Genomic DNA, 22,436 nt, shown 5'->3' with positions numbered 1-22,436 from the left:
AAACTTAGTTCACACATAAATCAGCTTCGACTTTTGGCCAGCGTTTACTCTGCGGTGCCTGCGCAATTCAATACGAAAATGTACACACAAGCTTTGGAAGCTGATACATCGCTTTACGTCAACTTTGGCTCGACTTTAAGCGTCCAATCTGCGGGCGCCCTAAGTGACGGTAAAAATAAAAAAAAACATTAACTTCGATTTCATTGAAGCTAAAAAAACCTTCACAAATAAAGATGCTTATGATCGTTCAGTTTGTATGGAAGCTATATGCTATTGTGGGCCGATATCAGCGAATCCAACAAGCGAGCAGCTTTTTGGAGGGAAAGGGATATGCGCACGTTGCCACAACAAACTTAATATACCCTAACCAGGGTATATAAATTATTTTTCCTTCGCTTTGAGCTTCTGATTTGATAGATCCAAGGATTCATAACTTATTCTTGGGACAAAAAACCTTTAGAAGTTTAGAAAACTAATTAATTTAATAGAGTTTGTTATTTATTTTTAAGCTCTCCCAAAAGCATAAATATGTATCATGTGTAAATCTGTCATTAATTATAGAATTAGATAGCCAAGTTTAGTTTTCAATTCATTTCATATATTTTTATTTTTGAACGTATAACTAAAATTCAAAATATTTTAGTACGAATAGTTAAGCAAACTTTTTTTTTAAATTAAATAAAGATAACATGTATTGCCTCAAATATGAAAGCAGTAGCAACCAAAATATTAGTTGGAATTATAATTTTGTTGGCAAAAATGTCCTAAATTTACATATCACAAAAATTGTTCGTAAAAACTTGTTCAATTCGTATGAGTCTGGCAAAGCAAAATATGTCTAATCACATTGTTGTCATTTCGATTTCATGTTTCATTCCAATTTGTTCCTCCGCTGCAAGTGCAGAGAACGTATAATATACATATATTGTTTACTTTTGGGGAAGAATTATTAAAAACCTAAATAGGATTTAATTATTACTATTAGTGGGCAAACATTTTAAAGGTGAGATACACAATAATTAATAATGAGCTTAAACCCCGTATAAATTGATGCGAATGCGTGTAGTCTGTGCGTTTCAGCCTAAAGGCGTGACTTAAGCCACGCCTAAGTTGATTCAATGAGTATAAAGCTGGACTTAAATTGATTTGCGTTGTTGGGCGATGCCAATTAAAAAATACAATTTCTGATAAATGTAATTATTTTATAGCGGAATGGTTGTTTTGGAGTCCTGCTGGTCACCAATCATTTGGTCGAACTCTGTGAAAACCGGAAGTTATGCCGTGGCAGTGTATACAGCGGCGGTATCAGTGGTTTTTATCACATTGGTAAACAAATAATATTACGTCCATTGTAACAATTATATAAAGCATTACTTTTTAGATCAGTTATATGTTATCGGGTGGAGAATCAGCTCAACTGTATTCACCACTTTTTGAAACGGATATTAGGTATTCGATGCCAGTCTATGGAGGAATATTCATATCCTACTTTATTCTCCTCATAATCGCATCATATTTTGTATATTATGGAATAAGAATAAGGTAACATCACATATTTTATGGGTCATCCACATTTGGTTATTAATTTTTCCCGATATTTACAAATACCATAGCACGCGAGGTTGGCTACTACCCTGGCTAATTTTAGTCGGCTTAGGTATATTGTTTCAGTTTTGTTGGGGTCTTTGGCTTATTGGCGGCTACTATATTTATGTAAGTTTTAAGTGCATAATATAATTGTAGTTATTATGTGTTTTTATATTTTACAGCTCGAGCAAACGTTTTCCGCTCTTCTAAATTTTTGCTGGATGGCTTACAATGTAAATAAATTTTACGCAGTTAATAAAGCAAATTTCCTAATTGCAATATAATTACAGATTTATTGCTGGTTGTGCGTGTTCTCACAATACCAATTATTTTTGGAGATGCAAAATCCCAATATCGTTCTCTTGGAGCCATTTTAAGTGGTTGATAGTCCACTTGCAGATTAAATTAAAAAAGCAATATTCGAATGAAACTTAAGTTGTTAAGATATAGAGTTATTTACATATCAAATGTAAAACATATCGAACCTCCATGTAAATGAAAGCATATATTTGTGCTTCTATATGACAAAAAAAGGAAAGATTTAACATTCCGTCCATTTTTTATACATTTGTCGTATAAAAAATATATTTCTAAGATAAAAATACTATATACCCAATATATTTTTCCCCGACAAATTTGAAAATTTTAAATGAATGAGATGATATAAATGCATCATATTTCTTATACATTTTTTGCGAAGATATATAATATAATATTTAATAAATGTGAAACTTCTCTTAAAACGAAAACTATTTGATATACCTTAAAATATTTTAATAAATTTTTTTAATATTTTCAACTTTTATATTTGTATTAATTCAATTTTATAAATATTTACATTTTACGAAACTTTTTGGTGGATCAACTTCAAATTTCAAGTACATATATGTTCATTCGCAACATATGCAAAAGAAAAATTTTATTTAATTTAAATTCATAAGCGGATATATAACCCTTTAAATATTATATGATTTCCCTCGATTTATACAATTTTCGAATATGAATTTTTAACCAAGGTAATTTTTTTAGATATGGTTACACTGAATATGTTAAATCCACTCTGGCATTGCCACATAGAAAGTCACTGTAGTCGTCGTCAGTTTATTTTGTATTGTGCCCAATAAATTGTACATTTACTTGTGATTCAAAAAGCATAGATAATTAAGTGTCTTTTGGATAGTGAAAATATACTCTCTAGTTTCTATATCTATTAAAGTATATTAAATTCATCAAGAAATCGGTGAATAACAAACAAGTTAAATTTATATTTGCGACGGTTTAAATAATTGAAAGCGTATTTCACACAGTGGGGCATCATAGAAATGAAATGAAAGAGATAACTAGTTGATTAGTTCAATGAGGGTTCCAAATTTCGTGCAACAGAGATAAAAGTCTTGAACTCATTTATATCTCAGATTACTGTCTTTTTCACGCATATGAGATTTGAGGGACTGTCAGCTGATGACTTGACAAGTGCTTTACCTAGTTGGCTTGTTCTTGTCAATTATGATATATTTGTTTGTCTCTTCTCAATCGTTTATTTCTTCGTCTTGTATTACTGTCGTTTTTTGAAGTGTTATCGGTTTCCTGGTGTGTTGTTGATGATTCCATCCAATTTGTCAATATATTTCGTTGACTTTTAGTAAAAAATTGTACGCGCAAGGAAAAAGATCATTGGAAACAATTGGAATATAATTTCAATATTGACCTAAAGGCGAATATCGTAGAGTGTAAAGGCAATAAGAAAACGTATATAGATATAAGTGAAGAAGAAGCAATAGAAAACTGTAGTAACACACACGAATAAAAACGCAGCAAAGAAGAATTGCAGAAAGAAGTAAAACGAAACGATTTCTAGTTGTGTTCGTGTAATAAGGAAAAAATTTCGCTGCCAAGTTAAAATTTGTAAAAATTGTTAATTTCATTGTTGAAAAGCGTAAAATCGCTACAATAATAAAAGGAAAATGTCAACACCCGCACGCAGACGTCTTATGAGAGATTTTAAAAGGTAAGAACAGAAAACATCGCGAACCCGATGAGTGAAACTTGCTGAAGTTCAGCCCAATTTAGCGTAGAGAATCACCCATGAAAATGATTTTCGAAATAATGCAGAAGAAATTTATTAAAAGAGGTGCTTATGAAAAATTACTTGTGATATTTTCTTCACATGGTTTTTATTTTTGCATTGTGTGTTTTATTTTGTTTGTTCATGAATATTTGAACATGTACAATTATGTATGTAATTCTTCGTTATGCGTTTTACTTGGCCACAGAAATATTGGCATTGGCATTGTGAATTTAGTTTTTACGTATTTTACGGAACTTCTACACTTTCCCGAAAATTCGCCCAAGCCTCATGTTATGACATGGTAGTTGTTATTGTTTTTGAATTTCAAAAAATGTATGTATACATTTTTACCAATCATGATGCATTATTATTAAAAAACCGTAATGGTTAAAAATATGTGTGCATATTTATCTTCTGTAATGTATTTATCGAAAAATCGTTTGTTTTTAATAATCCTTTTAGATTTAAGTGGTTTATTGATTACATGATATCTTTTGGTGCTTCCTCTTGATTTTCACTTCCTAGTTCAGCGATTGTATGACTCCACTTGTGGGTACAGAAACGGTTGACATCTGCCTTGACTCATCTGTTGACGGTATGATCATGATTTTGTTATTCATAAACATACACATATTTGCGAAATTCACTTTCCAATTATATATGTAAACTATTGTTTTTGCTTTACTAATGTCTAAGAAAATATAAAACCCTAAAAGAATGTGAAGCGTGAATATACATGACTCCTTGAAGTACTTCAATATAAACATATAATTTTACAATAGGTGATATCAGATTTTAATTTTGTGTTACTTAAAATATTGAAGGTTCTTTCCCATGGGATTCGGCCAATAGTTCGAACATATAAAAAATTAACCCTAATATTATTCAAGACAAAATATCTTTACATCATACGTACAAATGTGTAAGTTTGTTCGATATAATGGTAGCAAAATTAGAATACTATATAAATTGGTTGCTGTTGTATTATTGAATATGTACATAAGTACATAGTATATTTGTCTGGATGTTTAGGTTTTCGTGCATATTATGACGGTAATATATTATATAGGCTTGTCATATAACAATTGCCAAACAGCTTGGTAGATTTGGTACGTTTTGTTGTGGTACTAAAATCAAAAAGCCAAATACAAAGAAATAAATATGATTCAAAATAGAAGAATCTTAAACATTAAATTGTTTTAAATTTTCCGGATAACATACACTGCGGTCAAATTTTTAGTAGTGTGCACATGTAGAAGAGGAACCATAAAAGCTCTAACAGCAAGTAAAACAAATCATAAAAAATTATTATTATTGTTTAACTAATTTCAATGAATTATAAATCTACCCAAAAAAATTATGAGAATTTTGAGGCGGTCAAAAACTTAGTGGTGTAACAACTTAAAGCGAAAAATTTCGACAAAAAGGTAGTAAAATATTCTATAATTTTATTTTTTTCAAATTCGATATTGTTTTTTTATGAAATTAGTATTTAGTTTATTTTTTATTATACCAGCTCAGCGTCGTGGAATTAAGCCAACAAGTTTTTGCCATCTTTGGATGGAAATAGACTCCCATGCGCTCTTCACAGCCTCCCATAGTTGCGTGGCCGATGTCGGCTTACATCGCAGTCATCAAAAATTTTCGATGGGGTTGATGTCGGTGGACTGTGGCGGCTAATCCATTAACTTAATATTCCTTTCCTCAAATCACCCTTTAGCAACTTTACTTGTGTTATCCTGCTGGAACGTCCAAACAAGCGACCCATTTTCAATGGGTCCTACACCTTGCTAAGAGAAGCATGACCAGTTCACACCTCCGTTTATGTTGTAATTTCGACAGGTATTCGGTATTGGGTGAGCGTCTTGCATATTGACGCGATCTCTTTCCGTAATACTTAACAATCAAAAGATTCGTCCGACCATAAAGTGTTCCGGCATTTTGTCGAAACGAAGTCTTCTTTCAACATGCGTTTTAGACAATAACACCACCTTTCTTGGACTGTGGGCGCTCAGGTCGTGCTCGCGCAAACGCCGGTGAACAGTTTTAATACTAGAAGCTGCATTGGAGACGTCTTTCATCTTTGGAGCAGACGCAAATGGCAACTGCTTTGAGTATCTGCCAATTGAATTGATTTCTCTCACTGACATTGTTCATTCCACGTTCTCTGTTATTACTTGGTTGATACTTTATAGGGTTACGTATCATTGTGGATGAGCAACCAATAAATTTTGGACTTCGACATACATATCTAAGTTTTGCTCTCAGAAATATATTTTTTATCAGGGCGCGCTAAATGAAGAGCAGTAAAATTTTAACATTAAAACCACAATTTTATTTTTTAAAACCTTTTTTTTCATGCACTACTAAAATTTTGATTCACCGAAATTGCTTTGCAAATAAACAGTCCCGCAATTGTAATAAAAACAAGCTAAGAAAAACAAGCCGTTGCATGTTTTCATATCGACATCTGAAGATAAGCGGTTTTAAAGGTAATCCAAAAGAATATGTAATAAAAAGTATGATCACATATTGTTAATCAAACGTTTTATTATACGTATCTCCTATATGAATGTATTTGTTTCTTACCAGTTATCACATGGGCTAAAAAGATTTTTAGAAATACTTTCAATACTTTTCAATTTAGAAAGTCGTGGACATGGACACGGACTGCCGCAAGAGTGATAATACATTTACTGATCTATATGTACCCAAACTTTTATAATACCTTCATACCTACGTATACGTACATATGCATGTGTAAACAATTGTCTACAAAATAATAGGAACACAAATATGAAAAATGTATTTGGCTGCATAACTTCTCTGGATCATAAATATGTATGTATGTATGTATACAACAATATCGGTAAATATAACAAGATATTGGCATGATATACGAAACCGGTTCATAGCAATATCATTTCTAAAATAATCCTTAACCTAAAAAAATTAGCTAAATTAGAAAAGTAATTAAAGTTCCATAATCTATCAGCAATTTAACTTGTTATTTTTAATTTAACCATTGAATTTTTACTTGTGTGTAGATTCTGGGATTCTGCTTAGTTAAAGTAGGGAAAGACAAAAAAAATTTACGAAAACTGAAAAATTTTTAAGGAGGCCCAAAAAAATCGAAGAACATCTTGTTAAAACGATAACAAATGTCTTAAATGATAGGAATGAAATTAAACGTCTGGATGAGAGCGCGAACACACAGATTGAAACGATTTCTATATAGGACACAATTGCAAAATTAATGATCAACCATTCGGAGGTAGAGACGTTATGAAGTGTGAGTGTAGTGCCACAACATAAGGCGGGAATCTTGTACTTAGTGATATAATTTGCAGGAAACACTCGAGCAAAGTGTATCCCATATTAGAGGTGAAAAATTTTCTATTTCAAAACCACAACGATAAACCTAACCTCATATATGAGCAAGGATGTTATTATATTTAGTTTTCCGGTGGGGATGATGTGATTTCTAAGTGTCGTTTCGGTCATTTTTAATATGTCATGATCTGTAAGTATTTTTCATTGTGTTCAGCAATGTTTACAATTTCCTCATGGAAAGATATACGAAATAACAATATTAACAAATGATTCAATTTTATTATCAAAATAATTATTCTCCAATTGAAACATTTCGTGCGCTTTTGCTATTTTGTGTATACATATACATATGGTGCGGTAAATAAACTAAACTATCGCTTCTAGTGCGAAGAAAATCCACATATTATTCATGAACAACGATAACATTCATCTAAGTTGACAGTTTGGTGTGGTTTTTGATTTGATGGAATCATTGCGTTCTCCTTTCGAAATGAAGTTGGTGACACCGTTACCGTCAGTGGAGAGCGGTATAGATCTAGATTCAATTCCCACGACAGCCGGTTCTACGCACCGGAATTGACTCGGGTTTTATCCGACCAAGGGCTGTTTTTTCGGCGATCTAACCCCGTTTGGATCGGTGAGTGTTAATTTGTGTTTGTCATCATTGGAACAATGCCTTGCAGCAGGGTTGCTCCGTATCCTCCTGACTCGTGCTGGTATTGTGTCCAACCCGGGCCTGAAGGAATTTTTCTGCTGCGTATGCACAAAAAGGCTCCATCCAAACTCCACCTCGATCAGGTGTAATTCATGCAATGGATGGAGCCATCTTAAGACCTGCTCAGGCCTTAAGACTCACAGGGAGTGGACCACGAGTTACGTGGCCCCATGTTGCCTACGCAATACTGCGACACCAGCCTCTACGGCTGGGCAATCTGCACATTGTTCGCGCGCTGCGCCGCCGATCACTCCGAGTGGCTAACAGAGGACCTCCGTGGTCTCTCTCCAAGCAGTTCCTGCTGGGATGTTTTCGCAGAAATCATGCTTGCAGCCATCTGCTTAGAGCGGAACCGCCTCCTAGGAGCATCAAAAGGTCCTTCCTAGACCACGTCGACGACGTCGTAGAGTACGCCGACCGGACTTCGGACGCAACTGACTTCCGACAGGTACTGACCGCCATTCACAGTGGAGTCATTAACACCTTTACCAACTCCCTTCCCGTGAATGGCGTTCTTGGAGTCAAACCGCCACCTATCGCATACGAAGAGCTCGAGTTGCCGCGAGAAACGCGTGTGACTCTAGCGCAGCTTCGTTCTGGATATTGTAGCAGGTTAAACTCCTACCTATCCAGAATCGACCCAGACATACCCAACGTATGTCCTGCATGCAACGAGTCTCCGCATAACTCTGACCACCACTTTGCATGCCCTACCAACCCCACTCATCTAACACCTCTTTCCCTTTGGTCCGACCCGTCGAAACAGCACGTTTCCTGGGCCTCCCGTTAGATGACGTCGATGACAACATAGATTACCGTTACCATCCTAACAGGGACTGATAAACCGTTAAAACAGCAACAACAGCGGTATAAATCGATGATAACTTTTTTTGGCCGAAATTAGAAGTTGATCTTGACAACATCTTGTTCCAACAAGACGGGGCTACATGCCAAACAGCACATGCAACAACTGATTTATTGCGAAGAAGTTGTGATATAACTTCATTTGACTACTTCTTGTGGGGTTATTGGAAGTCATTAATTTTTTAGAAATAAATTCAGACTCTCTTTAGCCTTACTTACTTAAAAAGTACAGGAAAATTGGGTTCATCGAATTCGTCCTCCAAAAGACATCGTGATAATAATTGTATCGATTATACTTCACACTAATTAAAAAACACTTTAATTTCCTTAACAATTAGTGTGTTTTTTTGAAAATAAGTCATATCAACCTTATTGAAAACCCCTGTACAATACTAAGCCACTAAATACGTTGTTGTTGTTGTAACGGCAGAATTCTGCCGAGTTGACAGTCCTTGGTCGGATAAAAATCCGGGTCCGTTCCGGTTCAAAGACCCGACTGTCGTGGGAGCGGCCACTAAATACGTAATCCCAATCGCCGGACATAAACCGTAGAAAAAAGAATTCGCTGAAAGGTGGAAAATGACCGAAAACGACGCGAAGTCCAAAGCATTCGTCGGCATCTTCAAACAATTATTGTTGCACAAGAAAAGTTAACCAAATATTATTGCGTCTCAATTTGTTCAATCGACCTCAACCTCATAAGAAACCTCAGGACCGATATCAAAACAGTGTTGCTGAACAAAAACCATCAAATTACGTGAGTGAAAGAAGTTTACGAAAGATTACCATTTCAACATTGCCAGCGCCACACAGACTCTATTTCTAGGATGTGTGATACGCTAATATTACCATATATGGAATCCGTTTGCGTTCTATTGAAATATTTGGACCGTGAATAGTGATTAGTGAAGTGAATATGTTTTGCAAAAATTTTGAGAGAATAAACAATTTTCTTCTTGAAAATTGAGAGATTCGTTTTGTTCATATGGCCACTGTTATTTATTTTTTTTTTTTTGGGGCAACTGTATATACGGGTGTATGTTTACTCTACTAAATTTGTTTGTATAATCCTATACGACTGCATAATGAAATATGGGTGATATGTATATATGTACATTATAGATATATGTATATACAATATAAAACAAATTTTATTTACATATTAGTGAGGTGAAAGAACTAAGAGGTAAGCTACGACAACGACAACAACAACTAAGACGTACTACATGGCACGCACATATGTATATTCATATGTACAGTGCTGTGCTTAACGAATGAAACAAAACAAATGTGTTCCAAATTTTTGCTTTATTATATCATTTTTTTTAGTATATGTATATTTGAACTGAAATATAATTAACTTATATGTATGTACATTAGTTCAAGTAAGTAAGCATGTTAAAAGCCAAAGAAGCACATATTATGATATTATGAAAACTCGAAATGAAATTGTTGTTTCAAATTCCCAACGAAGCTAATTTTTCCGATTTGAATACGGTACTATTGGGGCCTCCTAATACATTTTTTGAAGATTGCGAAAACTGCAATCTAGCAAACTAACCTTAAAAATATAAATTTTAACCAAACATGAAAAGTAGTAATTAAATACATATACATAGTACAAATGTATTCATATGTATGATTAATATTTTAATTACAATTGTTAATTACATCGTAAAATCATAATATTTTACGCAATTACAATTCTCAACGCTATGTTATCGGTTCGTTATAACTTATGACTTTATGAGACTATATGAAACCCCTAACTACAAGTATATGCAACCATTTTTTAAGTCTTGAAGTACGAAATTTTAATTTTTTTTAAATACCTGATAAAATTGTCAAACGGTTTAAGATCTCAAACATTTCGAGAATTATATTATGAATTAAATGCTTACACCAGAACATAACCAACCCCGTTCCCACGATAGTCAAGTCGAAGTAACCGGAACGGACCCGGATTTTTAACCGGCTTCATACCTCGAAAATATTTCGGGAACGTTTTCTACCACAATTCAACAACAACAACAAATATTAAACGAATGTTTTAAAATGTTTTACCATTCTTCTCAACTGGACAATAACTGCCATCAATATTTTCTTATACCCATACTTTTTTCACTAAAAATATTAAATTTAGCAAATTTGAATTAAAATATAAGAAAAAATAATACTAATATGCTAAGATGGAACAATAATAATGGTGGTGCACCATCGCTTTTTATCAATTTTTCAATAAAACTCAATTTCTCCAGAATATAATATTTTTTATAAGAATTTTGACATTCGAGAGACATACTTTTACATAAAAGAAGCCAAGAAAATACATAATAGGTGCAAAATATATACACAGACATGTCATTGTTAATTAGTTGCACGCAACTGTATGTATACATATACATATGGTTCAAAAGGTCTATGCCATTCATTTAAATGAGAATTTTAAATGTAATCAAACAACACATATACAAAAATTATTTTCCAATAATAAAAATTAACCGCATTCACTATCTTTGCTTTTATTGCAGACTTCAAGAAGATCCACCAACTGGAGTTTCTGGAGCGCCAACAGATAACAATATTATGATTTGGAATGCTGTGATTTTCGGTCCACACGACACCCCATTCGAAGACGGTACCTTTAAATTAACAATAGAATTTACGGAAGAGTATCCAAATAAACCGCCAACGGTTAGATTCGTATCAAAAGTATTTCATCCGAATGTGTATGCAGATGGTGGAATTTGTTTGGATATCTTGCAAAACAGATGGAGTCCCACATATGATGTTTCAGCTATTCTAACATCTATACAGGTGTGTACCATAATATTCCCAACACGTCAACAAGTGATTAATACTTATTTAAAAAATGTTTTGAATATTTATTTTTAGTCTCTATTAAGTGATCCGAATCCAAATTCACCAGCTAATTCCACAGCTGCTCAGCTCTATAAAGAGAATCGTCGCGAATATGAGAAGCGAGTGAAAGCTTGTGTTGAACAAAGTTTCATCGACTAGCCATCCGCCACAGCAGCTACAACACGCAAATCAACTGCAGCTGCTAGTGCAGTAGGAAGAGGAACTGTAACTGCAGCATCTACAATGTTTTATTGAAATAAAATTCGAAGAAAAAAATTAAAATATTAAAATTTAAAATACATATATATAATGCATAATATACAATACATAAAAAACAAAAATCATACACATTCGCACATCTTTTTCAGTCGGATAAGTTGTGTTGCTAAACATTGCAATAAAAACAAACTCATCAAAAAAGATGTAGTTGCACTTATGGCAGCAAAACAAAAAACAAAAACAAAACTGTATGAATAAAAGTGGCAAGCTCGAAATGGAGAACTCCACAATATATTCGTAAAAGTAGCAATGTGATTGCTATGTGCAACTCTTTAATGACCGATTAACATGAAGGATTTGTCGTTAACAATCCAATGTTAAATCGATACTGCGGTTAAAGAAAAACATGCGATTAATGTTGATCTGCGAAATGCTGTTTCGTCGCGCTTCACATCTTCAGAAATAAATAGAATTTGTAGAAGAAAACAATATATTAACAAATAAAAACCTATTACATTAATATGTGTATGTACCTTAATGGAAATTAACTTCAGTGTAATTTGAGTGGAAATTTAGAATATAGAAACACCAACGCTATAAGTGACCGACGTTGTTAAATTTCGAGAAAAGCAGCTTAAGCTATTGAAAAGAGATTTAGCCGGAAATGTATGTTACCTAACCAGTTGTCCATATAAGATTTCCTAATTCCAACGTACCATACGCAGGCTATTTGGTGACGTCAACAACCTGCAAACCCTACTTACTTCCTCTCTTGTTACAACTAACATTGAATGGGTGCTCAAAATATTTGCATATTACCACTCTCGTTTTAGAAATAAAATCACATTGATTATCTAACTCACAATATTATTACTAATATAAACCACCAGTGTCAATATTGTTAAGAGGAAATAAGAAAATGTAATTCTCGTCGCATTCTTTGTAATTGTTTTGATGGAGAAATTTGATTTGTAGCAAAATTGAACCGATGTTCGAAATAAATTTTTAAATTTGCTTTATTGAACTCACTCCTACGACCAAGAAGCTTTTCATTTTGCTATTGCTATTTGTTTTGTGCATGTAATTCTTATATTGTCGTATATTTAAGTATGCTCCACATGATCCAATAAACAGCAGAAATCATTTTACTGTTATTAAGCAATTACAAATAAACAACAGAAGCATATACATATATTTAACATAAATAAAACTATTATAAAAATACATTGTAAGAATTACGATATGATAATATAAGTTGTCTCTTATTTCAGTTTTCAAAAGGTCAACTCGAAGTATACTTGACAAATTCGTGAAGTTTAATGTTTCTGACAAGCTATTTTATATCCATGGATTTTTTTTATTAGAAAGCAGTCCAAAAGTAAGAGCTAAGTCACTCAAAGGGAAATAATGCAGACCGAGTGTGTGAATTTGTACATTTGCGTATAGACGAATGTGATTAAAAGGATTAAATACCTAGCAGACTATAAGATTGTAAAATCGAAATCCATTTTTCAACCTTTGCAAATATTCAAAACAATGAAAATTCCATTGTATTCGGTGACACAACATATTTTGGTTATACTGTTACTAAAACTCCTAGTGAAATTAGTTATTGGAACTGAAATTAGACGGTCTGGAGCATTTGGTGGGATACATACAAATTTAAAAATTGAAGTGATTGAGTGTTGAGAGAATACAAAATATACATGGGTTACTACTAACTTAAACGCAGAAAGGTAAGGATTCTCATTCAGGTAAGGATATACTCTTGCAGTTTGCAAGAATCAAAGCCAGGGAAATATCTTAAGATACCACAGGATCGGAATCCAAGTAAATACTATATATTGGGTAGTCGAAAAAGTCTTCGTATTTCTAATCAAATTTTAACTTATTTTTGTTTTTATTTTTTATAATAATAAATAAATAAACAAATATGTGAAATTTCCAGAACGGAAGCGAGCGAACCATTGTTGTGGTACACGAACTGTTACAGGATCGTCTTCGTAAACTTTACAAATTTCATTGGTGGCTTGCGTGTGCATCCATGTTCGTCCTGGTTACGTAGACCAGACTGTCGTGGGAATGTCCAGAATGTCTACGTAACCAGGACGAACCCGCATTTATATGTGGCCAAGGACTGTCAACTCGACAGAATTCTGCAAGAGAAGAGTGTCAGATGAGTAGAGTTAGCAGGGCATGCGAAGAGGTGGCCAGTGTCGTGCGGAGACTCTTTGCACGCTGGACATATAAATGATATGTCAGGACCTATTCTGGATAAGTAGGAGTTTAACCTACTACACTATCCAACATAGCAACCTAAATTTGGACAGTGCCACGCCGATTTTTGGAATTTTGCCTAAGCGAATTTAGTTCTTGTAACTTAAATGGTTTGGTAGATACAGTGAATCAAAAAAGTTTAGGCACAGGCGTTGTCTTTGCTGTAAAGTGCATTCAAAATTGAAATGACAATTTTTTTAACCAACTTTTTGACGCAGTTCGTATTTTTAGTTTACATACATATGTACATGTATATCATATTAAGCCAAGAAATATTCCGTTATTTCATAAGAAACGCGAAATGCATGTACAAATGGCCAAACGCTCATAATGAAGGTTCAGCGGCTTATTACTCATAATTATTTTGAAGTTGTTCAATTTTCGACGGAGTGCAAAAAATTCACACCACGCCCGGAACGAGCTGTAGTGACTCAGAATCCGAAGATTGCAGCAGTAAAGCTATGTTAAGACAGATATGCAACAGAGCTTTGAAAAAACTTTCACCCCAAACTGTGCGTAACACTACACAAAGCTGGTTATCATGAGCCAGTTCCACGACGCAAGCCATTCATTTCGGGAATGAAACATAGAGCTCCAGGAAAATAATATAATTAAGACTGTGAAACATGGCGGCGGTAACGTAATGGTTTGGGGGTGCATTGCAGCATCCGGTGCGGGAAATCTCGTTTTTATTGATGATAAAATGGATAAGCACTCATATTTGAAAATCTTAAAGGAAAATTTAGCGCCAAGCGTTGAAAAGTTGGGGTTAGGTGGGCAATCATTGCTGTTTCAACAAGACAATGACCCGAAGCATGCGTCATATCTTGTGCAAGAATGGCTTATCTACCATTGGAAGCAATTAAAAGCACCTCCGCGATCCCCAAACACTAACCCTATAGAGCATATTACTTTTGTAGATTCAAAGAGAAACCTTTTACAGCGCGGGGTCAGTCCCATTTTCTTTCAAAAAATGTTTCGCACATGTGTCCCTTGCTCCGCGACCTCCTGTGTCAAATTACAGTTCTACATCTTAATTTAATGTTTAGTTATGGCCTTTTATAGGTTTTCTTTTAATGACGTTTTGTGGCCGTGGCAGTAATTTGATTACGCGTTTCAGTAATAGGAACCATCTTACGATGTCGAGAAACATTTGTACCAAGTTTCATTAAAATATCTCAATTTTTACTCAACCCACAGCATGCAGAGATAGACGGTCGGATTAATAATCACCCGGGCTTAAATTCGTCTCATCTTGCTGATTTCAAATATGACATAACGGTTTCAATACAAAAGGGAAGAATAAACAAGCAGTGTTGTAACTAATGATTTCTTTCAACGGTTGTCGTACAGGGTTTGTGTGGAAAGTATTAGGACTGAGTCGATTTAAAAAAAATTATTGAACCAATCGTTATAATTCTTTAAAAACTTACAAACTAGGCTCCATCCGTGTCGATACAGCGCCTTCAGCGCGATTGAAGGCGTCACGAAAGTAATTTTCCGGAATAGCCTTGAGAGCCGAGGTGCATGCTGCTTGAACCCCTTCTGGCGTCTCAAAATGCTTGCCTTTCGTCGGTCTTTTTAGGCAAGGAAGCAAAGAAAAAGTCCGGAGGCCACATCTGGGCTGTAGGGCGGCTGCGTAAGCGTTGGGTTGCCGGCCTCGGTTAGGTAGCTGTTCACAAGAAAGGCGGGGGAGCCGGGGCGTTGTCGTGGTGCAACTTCAAACCGGCTCCGATGTCAAGTGCTCCGTCACAATATCATAAACCACAGATTGTGATAAATTTAACATCTTCGCAATTAAACGAATACTTACTTAGTTGACGGTCTGAGTTGAAAACTTTGCGCCCACGAGTCACATTGTCGGTGTTTGTCGAAGTCGCAGTCTGCCAGCACGGTCTTCATCAGCGACCACTTCCCGGCCTTCCACAAAGGTCTGGTGCCACCGAAACACACCAATTCTTGCTAAAGCAACATCAGGGTAAGCCTGCTTTATCGTCGCGCGAAAATATTTGTCCTGAGTCTCCAGCTGCTCGGAGACAACTGACCAGCCGCTCGGCGAGAGTTATTCTGCGTTGGATTTCGAGGCTGACATTGTTGTTGTTGTTAATGCTGGTTCCAAGATAGACGAAATTATCTATAACTTCGAAGCTATGACTGTCAACAGTGACGTGGGAGCGTAGCCGAGATATTTCGTCTTGCTCTCGTTCACTGCCCGGACCATTTGCTTGCTTCCTTATCCAGTCTGGAGAAACCAGAACTTACGGCACCGGTATTGAGGCCAAGGATATTAATATCATCGGCATACACCAGCATCTGTACATTCTTATAAAAGATTGTACCTGCTCGATTAAGTTCAGCAGCTCGAAATATTTACTCCAGCAGCAGGTTGAAGAAGTCGCACGATAGGGAGTCGACTATTACACAGTCGTATTAGTTTCGCGGGGATACCAAATTCAGACATCGCGGCATAAAAGCAGGTCCTTTTCGTGCTGTCAAAAGCAGTTTTGAAATCGACGAAGAGGTGGTGTGTATCGATTCTCTTCTCTCAGGTCTTTTCTAAGATTTGGCGCATGGTGATAATAAGGTCCAATCATTTTGTTGACGGTGGGCTTTAATCTTTCACACAATATGCTCGATAGAACCTTTTATGCGATGTTGAGGCAGTTTATCCAGTAGGCGCAGATTGTGTGGTCTCCTTTTTTGTGTATTGGGCAGAGCACACTTAAATTCCAATCGTGCATGCTTTCTTCCGCCCATATTTTACAAAGAAGCTGAAACAATGTCTTTATCAGTTCTTCGCTAATAGAACTTCTTCACGATCGTCGAAAGGAAAGTCTACTCCATCGTCATCGATTGGGGGATCGGTTTCGCCTTCTTCTGGCGTTATACTTTCTCAGCCATTCAACAGGGTGAAGAAGTGTTACCACTATAACTGTAGTAGGCCCTGGGCATTAGTCACTAGATCACCTCTGGGGGTTCTACAAGAGTATGCTCCGGTCTTGAAACCTCACGCATTTCCGCCCCTCTCTTTTTGTCTGCAAATGCGTCTCGCTTCCCTCTTCAACTCACGGTATCTAACCCATCTCGCACGTGTTGTGGTCGATCGTAACGTTGCGAGGTAAGCAGTCTGTTTTCTCTCCGCTGCGACACGGCACTCCTCGTCGTAGCAGCTGTTCTTTGCATTTTCCGAAAACCAATGGTTTCTGTAGCAGCTGTACGTAAAGAGTTTGAAATGCCGTCCCACAGTTTCCTTATACCGAGTTGTGGACTAGTACTCTCAGAGAGCAGGAGTGCAAGCCGAGTAGAAAATCGTTCGGCTGTCTGTTGTGATTGCAGCTTCTCGACGTCGAACTTTCCTCGTATTTGTTGACGTGCGCTTTTTGCTGCACAGAGGCGGATTCGTATCTTGGCTGCAACAAGATAGTGGTCCGAGTCGATGTTAGGACCTCGGAGCGTACGCACGTCTAAAACACTGGAGACGTGTCTTCCGTCTATCACAACATGATCGATCTGGTTGGTGGGTTTTTGATCCGGAAACAGTCAGTTAGCTTGAAGAATTTTCCTATGCTGGAATCTAATACTACAAATAACCATATTTCGGGCCTCGGCGAAGTCGATCAGCCTCAACCCTTTCGGGATTTTTCATCGTGAAGGCTGAATTTAACGACCGTAGTGCCAAAGATACCTTCTTTGCAGACCCTGGCGTTAAAGTCGCCAAGCACGATTTTGACATCGTGGCAGGGGCAGCTCTCATGGGTGCGCTCCAAGCGAAGGCATCTTTGGTCACATCGTCCTTCTCTTCCGTCGAAACGTGGGCGCAATTCAACGATATGTAGAAGAACTTCGCTTTAATGTGGATTGTGGTTAGACGTTCATCCACCGGAGTGAATGACAGTAAACTTGCGCTCCTTTATATGACCACTGTAGTAAATGCCACAAGGACCTACTCGCCCTAGTCCTTCTCCCGTCCATCGCATATTCTGGATGGCGGTGATGTCAGTCTTTATTTTCACGAGGACATCAGCCAGCTGGGCAGCGGCACCTTCCCAATTAAGGGACCGAGTGTTCCTTTGCCATGGTCGTCATCAAAAGGGGGTCTCTCATCCCAGGCTGTTTATACTTTTTCATTGAAAGCGTTTTTTACGTGGCGGGTTCCAAACCCAGCGCAGAACCCTGTGGAGGGAATATTCCTCTTTCTCACTTTAACTCGCCTTCAAACCCAGAGGATACTTCGTCAAAGACCGGAAGTCATGAGTGCTTGAGCCATAAGTAAAAGAATCGTTTCTGACCCCTCCCAAGTAATGGCGATCAGAGAACTTTCCTAACTTGTGTGAATGCACGTGGTATAATATTCTTCGCTGATTACTGAGCCAGTTATAGTCCATTGCACTGCGTATTTGGTTGCAGTTCTTTTCTACAATGTATTAAGGGTATTTAATTGCATTGGTTAAAATCGCTTCGAAAGTTAGCCATTATTTGTCGTAAAAAGTAAATGACAAAAAATGTGGGATATCCCTAATAATTAGAGATATACCATCGTAAACCATTTCTGTAGACCTTTTCAATGGGTACAATACGTAACGTAAGCGGAAAAAATTCAATTATTTACGACATCACATTAGAAAACTCAAGAATAACAGTATTTCCCCACTATTTAATGGATGTTATTATAGTACAAATAAACCTTACTCTTCAATCACCCTATCTATTAAAAAAAAAACGCATTTAAATCTGTTGCGTAGTTTTAAAGATTTAAGCATACATAGGGATATAGAGACAGAGAAAACGACTTTTTTGATATTTCCACTTTTTGGTGGAATCAACGATTCATACGTGTCGCCTATAATAAGTTGGCGGTCGCGAAAATCTTCTAAACAAGTGAAATGCTACCAGGAAGAGACTAGTAATCATCGATATTTTCAACAGGCTGTTGATAAGGATTGGAGTGCATTTTATGAGTGCTTCGTTCTGTTTTGATTTTTTCATGCTCAATGAATAGTCGGAAAAAGATTTGAGGGAATTCGTGGCGTTCGTAACTTACCTTTGATGGGCGTATGGTTATCGTTTTTTGTTTAATTGAACGGTTGGTGGTTTTCAAACGATTTCAAAGCTTCTTCTTCTTCTTAATTGGCGTAGACACCGCTTACGCGATTATAGCCGAGTTAACAACAGCGCGCCAGTCGTTTCTTCTTTTCGCTACGTGGCGCCAATTGAATATTCCAAGCGAAACCAGGAAGCTTGTGGCAACCAATTCTGACATAGAAAACCACACTTACGGTCCTAATTACGAATGCTTATAATGCTGCACTCCTTCACGCCGCATACGACCGCGATTATTGGCAATCAACAAAATTCTTAAATCTCTAGCCAGCAACGATGGCAACATACTAGGCATTCGGCCGGCCGATAATTAACAAAGAAGCATCGATATGGTCGTGTGAATGTAGTAAAACGCAACTTCTTCGTAGTTTAAGGAACATAAGCACTCCTCTTCAAGCAGTTTCTGCTTGGAAGCAGGAAACAGCTCTGTAGTGTTCTGCTTGAAGCCGACGCGCCTCTCAGAAGCATAAAGATGTCATTATTTGATTACTTCGACGACATTGGATAGGCGCAACTAATTTTAGTCAAGCACTGATCGACATTCACAGTGGACCCATTAACAACTTCATCGACTCCCTCCCAGTGATTGGCGTACTTGAGGTTAAACCACCACACATAGCAGACAAAGGGCTCGAGTTGCCCAAAGAATCTAGAGTGACCCTTGCGCAACTTCGTTCAAGATATTGTAGCATGTTAAACTCCTACAATTCCCACCTAAACCAAAAATATTGTATATCCTACGCGCTACAACAACAACATTACCCCTTTTGTGGGTTGTAGTTACCGTGCTGAGTTTCCATGTGCCAATCTGGTGATGCAATTATGATGAAGAACGTAAATCATTTATACATTATAGTATTCTTGATAAAAAAAACGCAACTTTTTTCATTTATTTGGTACATGATCTAGATTGTTTTATTAGTTAAAATTTAAACGGTTACATTGTCGCAAGTAATGTACACATTATGTAGGCGGATTAATAATAAAGTATCAAAATCGAAAGTGTCGCGATTGAAACTAAGCAATGTTAGCAGTGGGAATAGCTGTTTAACTTTTGTCTTCCGAGATTAACTTAGTAAAGTACAGCTTAAGGTTCGTATAAGAATTGCTAAAATTTTAGTACATAAAATAATACTAGCCGACGATCAAAATATTGAAACACTTTTGCTCGTCAAGAATGGAATTGGTCACGCAAATACGATTTTCTTCTTCTTTATATTTACAAAGTATAAATGCAAAAATTTAAATTTAGTCGTATTACTATAAAGACTTACGACATTCGAACCTACATCAAATCTATAATTGTAAATTACAAATGTGTACATATATAATAGTATATAAATACATCGTGTATATAATGTAGAAAAATATGTTCATTTTAAGGATATTCCAAATATTAATAAATGTCGTTCAGTTTGTAAAATGTTATTATGTTTGTATTTACGCGTAAAAACAGAGACAATACTTAAAGGCACTTTTTTAAAGCGTAGATGTAGCAATTGGTTATCATTTAATGCTTCACTGGTGAGTATGTGACATCAACCACTTTTTCGGACATAAATATTTTTTGTATTCTCATAATCCTATGGATTACTAACGCTGAATACTATTGCTGATGGTTGTACTCAACTTCAGTGAGCTGGGTTCGAATTGATATTCTTGAAGTCTTGCGTTTGCGTAGTGCTTCGTAGGACTTCCAGCCATCTGTAAATGTGGGAATATATTTGAATAAATGATTTAAAAAGCATAATAATAGTTGTAAGGGACAAAATACCGATTGTAGGTGTGTATACTTTCAGCGCGGAAAAAGTAAACATGATTTTTAAAGGACAATTTGAAAACGAATTCCTTCTGCACCGCATCCTGATGACCTGGTGGCCCCACAGAATAACCCAATAGAGGTAAGCTCGCTAAAGCGAACTCATCCTGATAACTTTTGTAGAAGTACAAGCAGAAGGAGGTGAAGACCACCCATAATTTTTGCCAACCGGAACTGTTTTTGAATTTACGTAACAAATAGCCGGACAGTTGGTTTTCGGCGGATATGAGGTGATCGCCCAAGCCGACGGTTGCGCCACGATGCCAGCAAACGTGTAGAGCCGTGTTGCTGCGCGAGGGTGGCGTTTTGTTTTGTAAACTTAGTTGTTGCTGCTGCAGCTGTTGAGCGGTCAGTCCGTTCGTCAAACCGCACAGATCGAGACCCTCTTCCGACGAGCCTGTCGTACAAAAAACAAAATATATTTATTTCAATTAAGATTGGAGTAACAATAATTGGATGTCTTTTCAAAGGGAAAAGTATGGCAACTTTTCTAGAAAAAAAAAAAAACAAAAAAAAATTTATTGTTTTCGTTAATTACACCTCAGTTTTTTCTGTCAAACATAGCTGTGGTCTGACATATTTCCTAGTATTTACCAGCGAAAATTCTGGGGATTGCTAGTTCTGTCGTCTCTTACTTCTATCAAAAAGTGTTGGTACTAGCTTTTGGAGACTTTTTATATGTATTTGTATATACTATATATTTAGTTTTACAGACTTACATGGAATTACATCGTCCTTTTCTTGGCAGCCCACAAGAATATGTTTATTAATATATGCAAAGGAGTGTGCTAGTTTTCCGATGATTTAAGAAGTTACACATATTTCTAAAGACGACTGTTAATTCTTTACCGTTAAAACAAAACCTGAACTAAAAACCAAAAATACAAAAATCACCTAAATAATTCAAACCCTCAATGGGTTTCAACCATTTTCAAAATATAAGCTAAATTTCGCGTTTATTGAAGTGTTACTTCTTAATTCATATTAATGTTAATATTATCACAAATCTACTGATTACTCACTGCAATTTTTCAGCGAAGTTAAGGTTAATTGTGTCGGTGGCTTATTTTTGATGTCTGCTGCCGCCTTGGAAAGTTCTGCCAGCCAGAGGGTCTTTTCGGCAGTAGTGCCAGCACTCACTGTTATTGCACATTGCCCACCAAATATGGAGAATGTATTGTGTTCGGCATTTTCTGTAAGCAGAGAGCGCACGGGGACGTGTCCGAAAATGCGGAATGACTGATCGATCGGCGATTTTGTGCCGTAAAGTAGAATGTCGGAAAATAAGAAGAAAATACGCTGCTGTAATCCTCGTTTCGAATGCTTGAGTAGACAACCTTGTCTAATCAATCTCCGTTGGTTCTGTACCAACTTATCGAAGCCAGTTATGTCTCGCTGCAATTCACAGAGTTGCACGAAATTTTCCGACTCAGGCAATTGTTCACGAATCTGTTTGGTGGTTCTCAATAGAATGTGATATACCGCCTGGCAATCAGCATAGTCGATGTGCTCTTCAGTGAAGAAATCACATAATCCTGGAGAGTAGCATACAAATCATGATTAGTTATTATTTAAAGCATAAAGGAATCGGT

The 22,436-nt window shown here is 36.3% G+C and overlaps 3 protein-coding genes across 5 annotated transcripts in view; 2 read left to right on the top strand and 1 right to left on the bottom strand.

Annotated features, from left to right (window-relative positions):
* The first annotated feature begins 874 nt into the window (after window positions 1-874).
* Window positions 875-2,392, top strand: LOC126764220 (uncharacterized). The gene is made up of 6 exons (XM_050482023.1): window positions 875-1,003; window positions 1,209-1,326; window positions 1,382-1,542; window positions 1,614-1,713; window positions 1,770-1,820; window positions 1,878-2,392. Exons 2-6 carry the CDS (start codon window positions 1,213-1,215, stop codon window positions 1,962-1,964), a joined length of 513 nt encoding a protein of 170 aa, XP_050337980.1. The 5' UTR covers window positions 875-1,003; window positions 1,209-1,212; the 3' UTR covers window positions 1,965-2,392.
* Window positions 2,393-2,720: 328 nt separating this feature from the next.
* Window positions 2,721-12,682, top strand: LOC126764373 (ubiquitin-conjugating enzyme E2-17 kDa). The gene is made up of 3 exons (XM_050482075.1): window positions 2,721-3,595; window positions 11,099-11,384; window positions 11,463-12,682. Exons 1-3 carry the CDS (start codon window positions 3,552-3,554, stop codon window positions 11,586-11,588), a joined length of 456 nt encoding a protein of 151 aa, XP_050338032.1. The 5' UTR covers window positions 2,721-3,551; the 3' UTR covers window positions 11,589-12,682.
* Window positions 12,683-20,017: 7,335 nt separating this feature from the next.
* The window catches only part of LOC126763171 (FERM, ARHGEF and pleckstrin domain-containing protein 2), a 72,586-nt gene continuing 70,167 nt past the window's right edge, over window positions 20,018-22,436 (bottom strand). Inside the window, exons 13-16 of one of the 3 annotated variants that reach the window (XM_050480468.1) lie at window positions 21,867-22,379; window positions 21,564-21,584; window positions 20,800-21,241; window positions 20,018-20,729 (exon numbers count right to left, since the gene is read on the bottom strand). In XM_050480468.1, the coding sequence (XP_050336425.1) occupies window positions 20,657-20,729; window positions 20,800-21,241; window positions 21,564-21,584; window positions 21,867-22,379 (1,049 nt within the window). In that variant the 3' untranslated portion in view covers window positions 20,018-20,656. Of the gene's footprint in view, window positions 20,730-20,799; window positions 21,242-21,563; window positions 21,585-21,866; window positions 22,380-22,436 lie in introns of those variants that run through there. The other 2 variants (XM_050480477.1, XM_050480486.1) reach the window with 2 other exon arrangements.

The sequence above is a fragment of the Bactrocera neohumeralis genome, chromosome 2 (genome assembly GCF_024586455.1).
Source record: "Bactrocera neohumeralis isolate Rockhampton chromosome 2, APGP_CSIRO_Bneo_wtdbg2-racon-allhic-juicebox.fasta_v2, whole genome shotgun sequence".
NCBI classification, from domain to species: Eukaryota; Metazoa; Arthropoda; class Insecta; order Diptera; family Tephritidae; genus Bactrocera; species Bactrocera neohumeralis.
The sequence above is the reverse complement of the archived record's forward strand: the minus strand, read 5'-3'. Positions and strand labels throughout refer to the sequence as shown.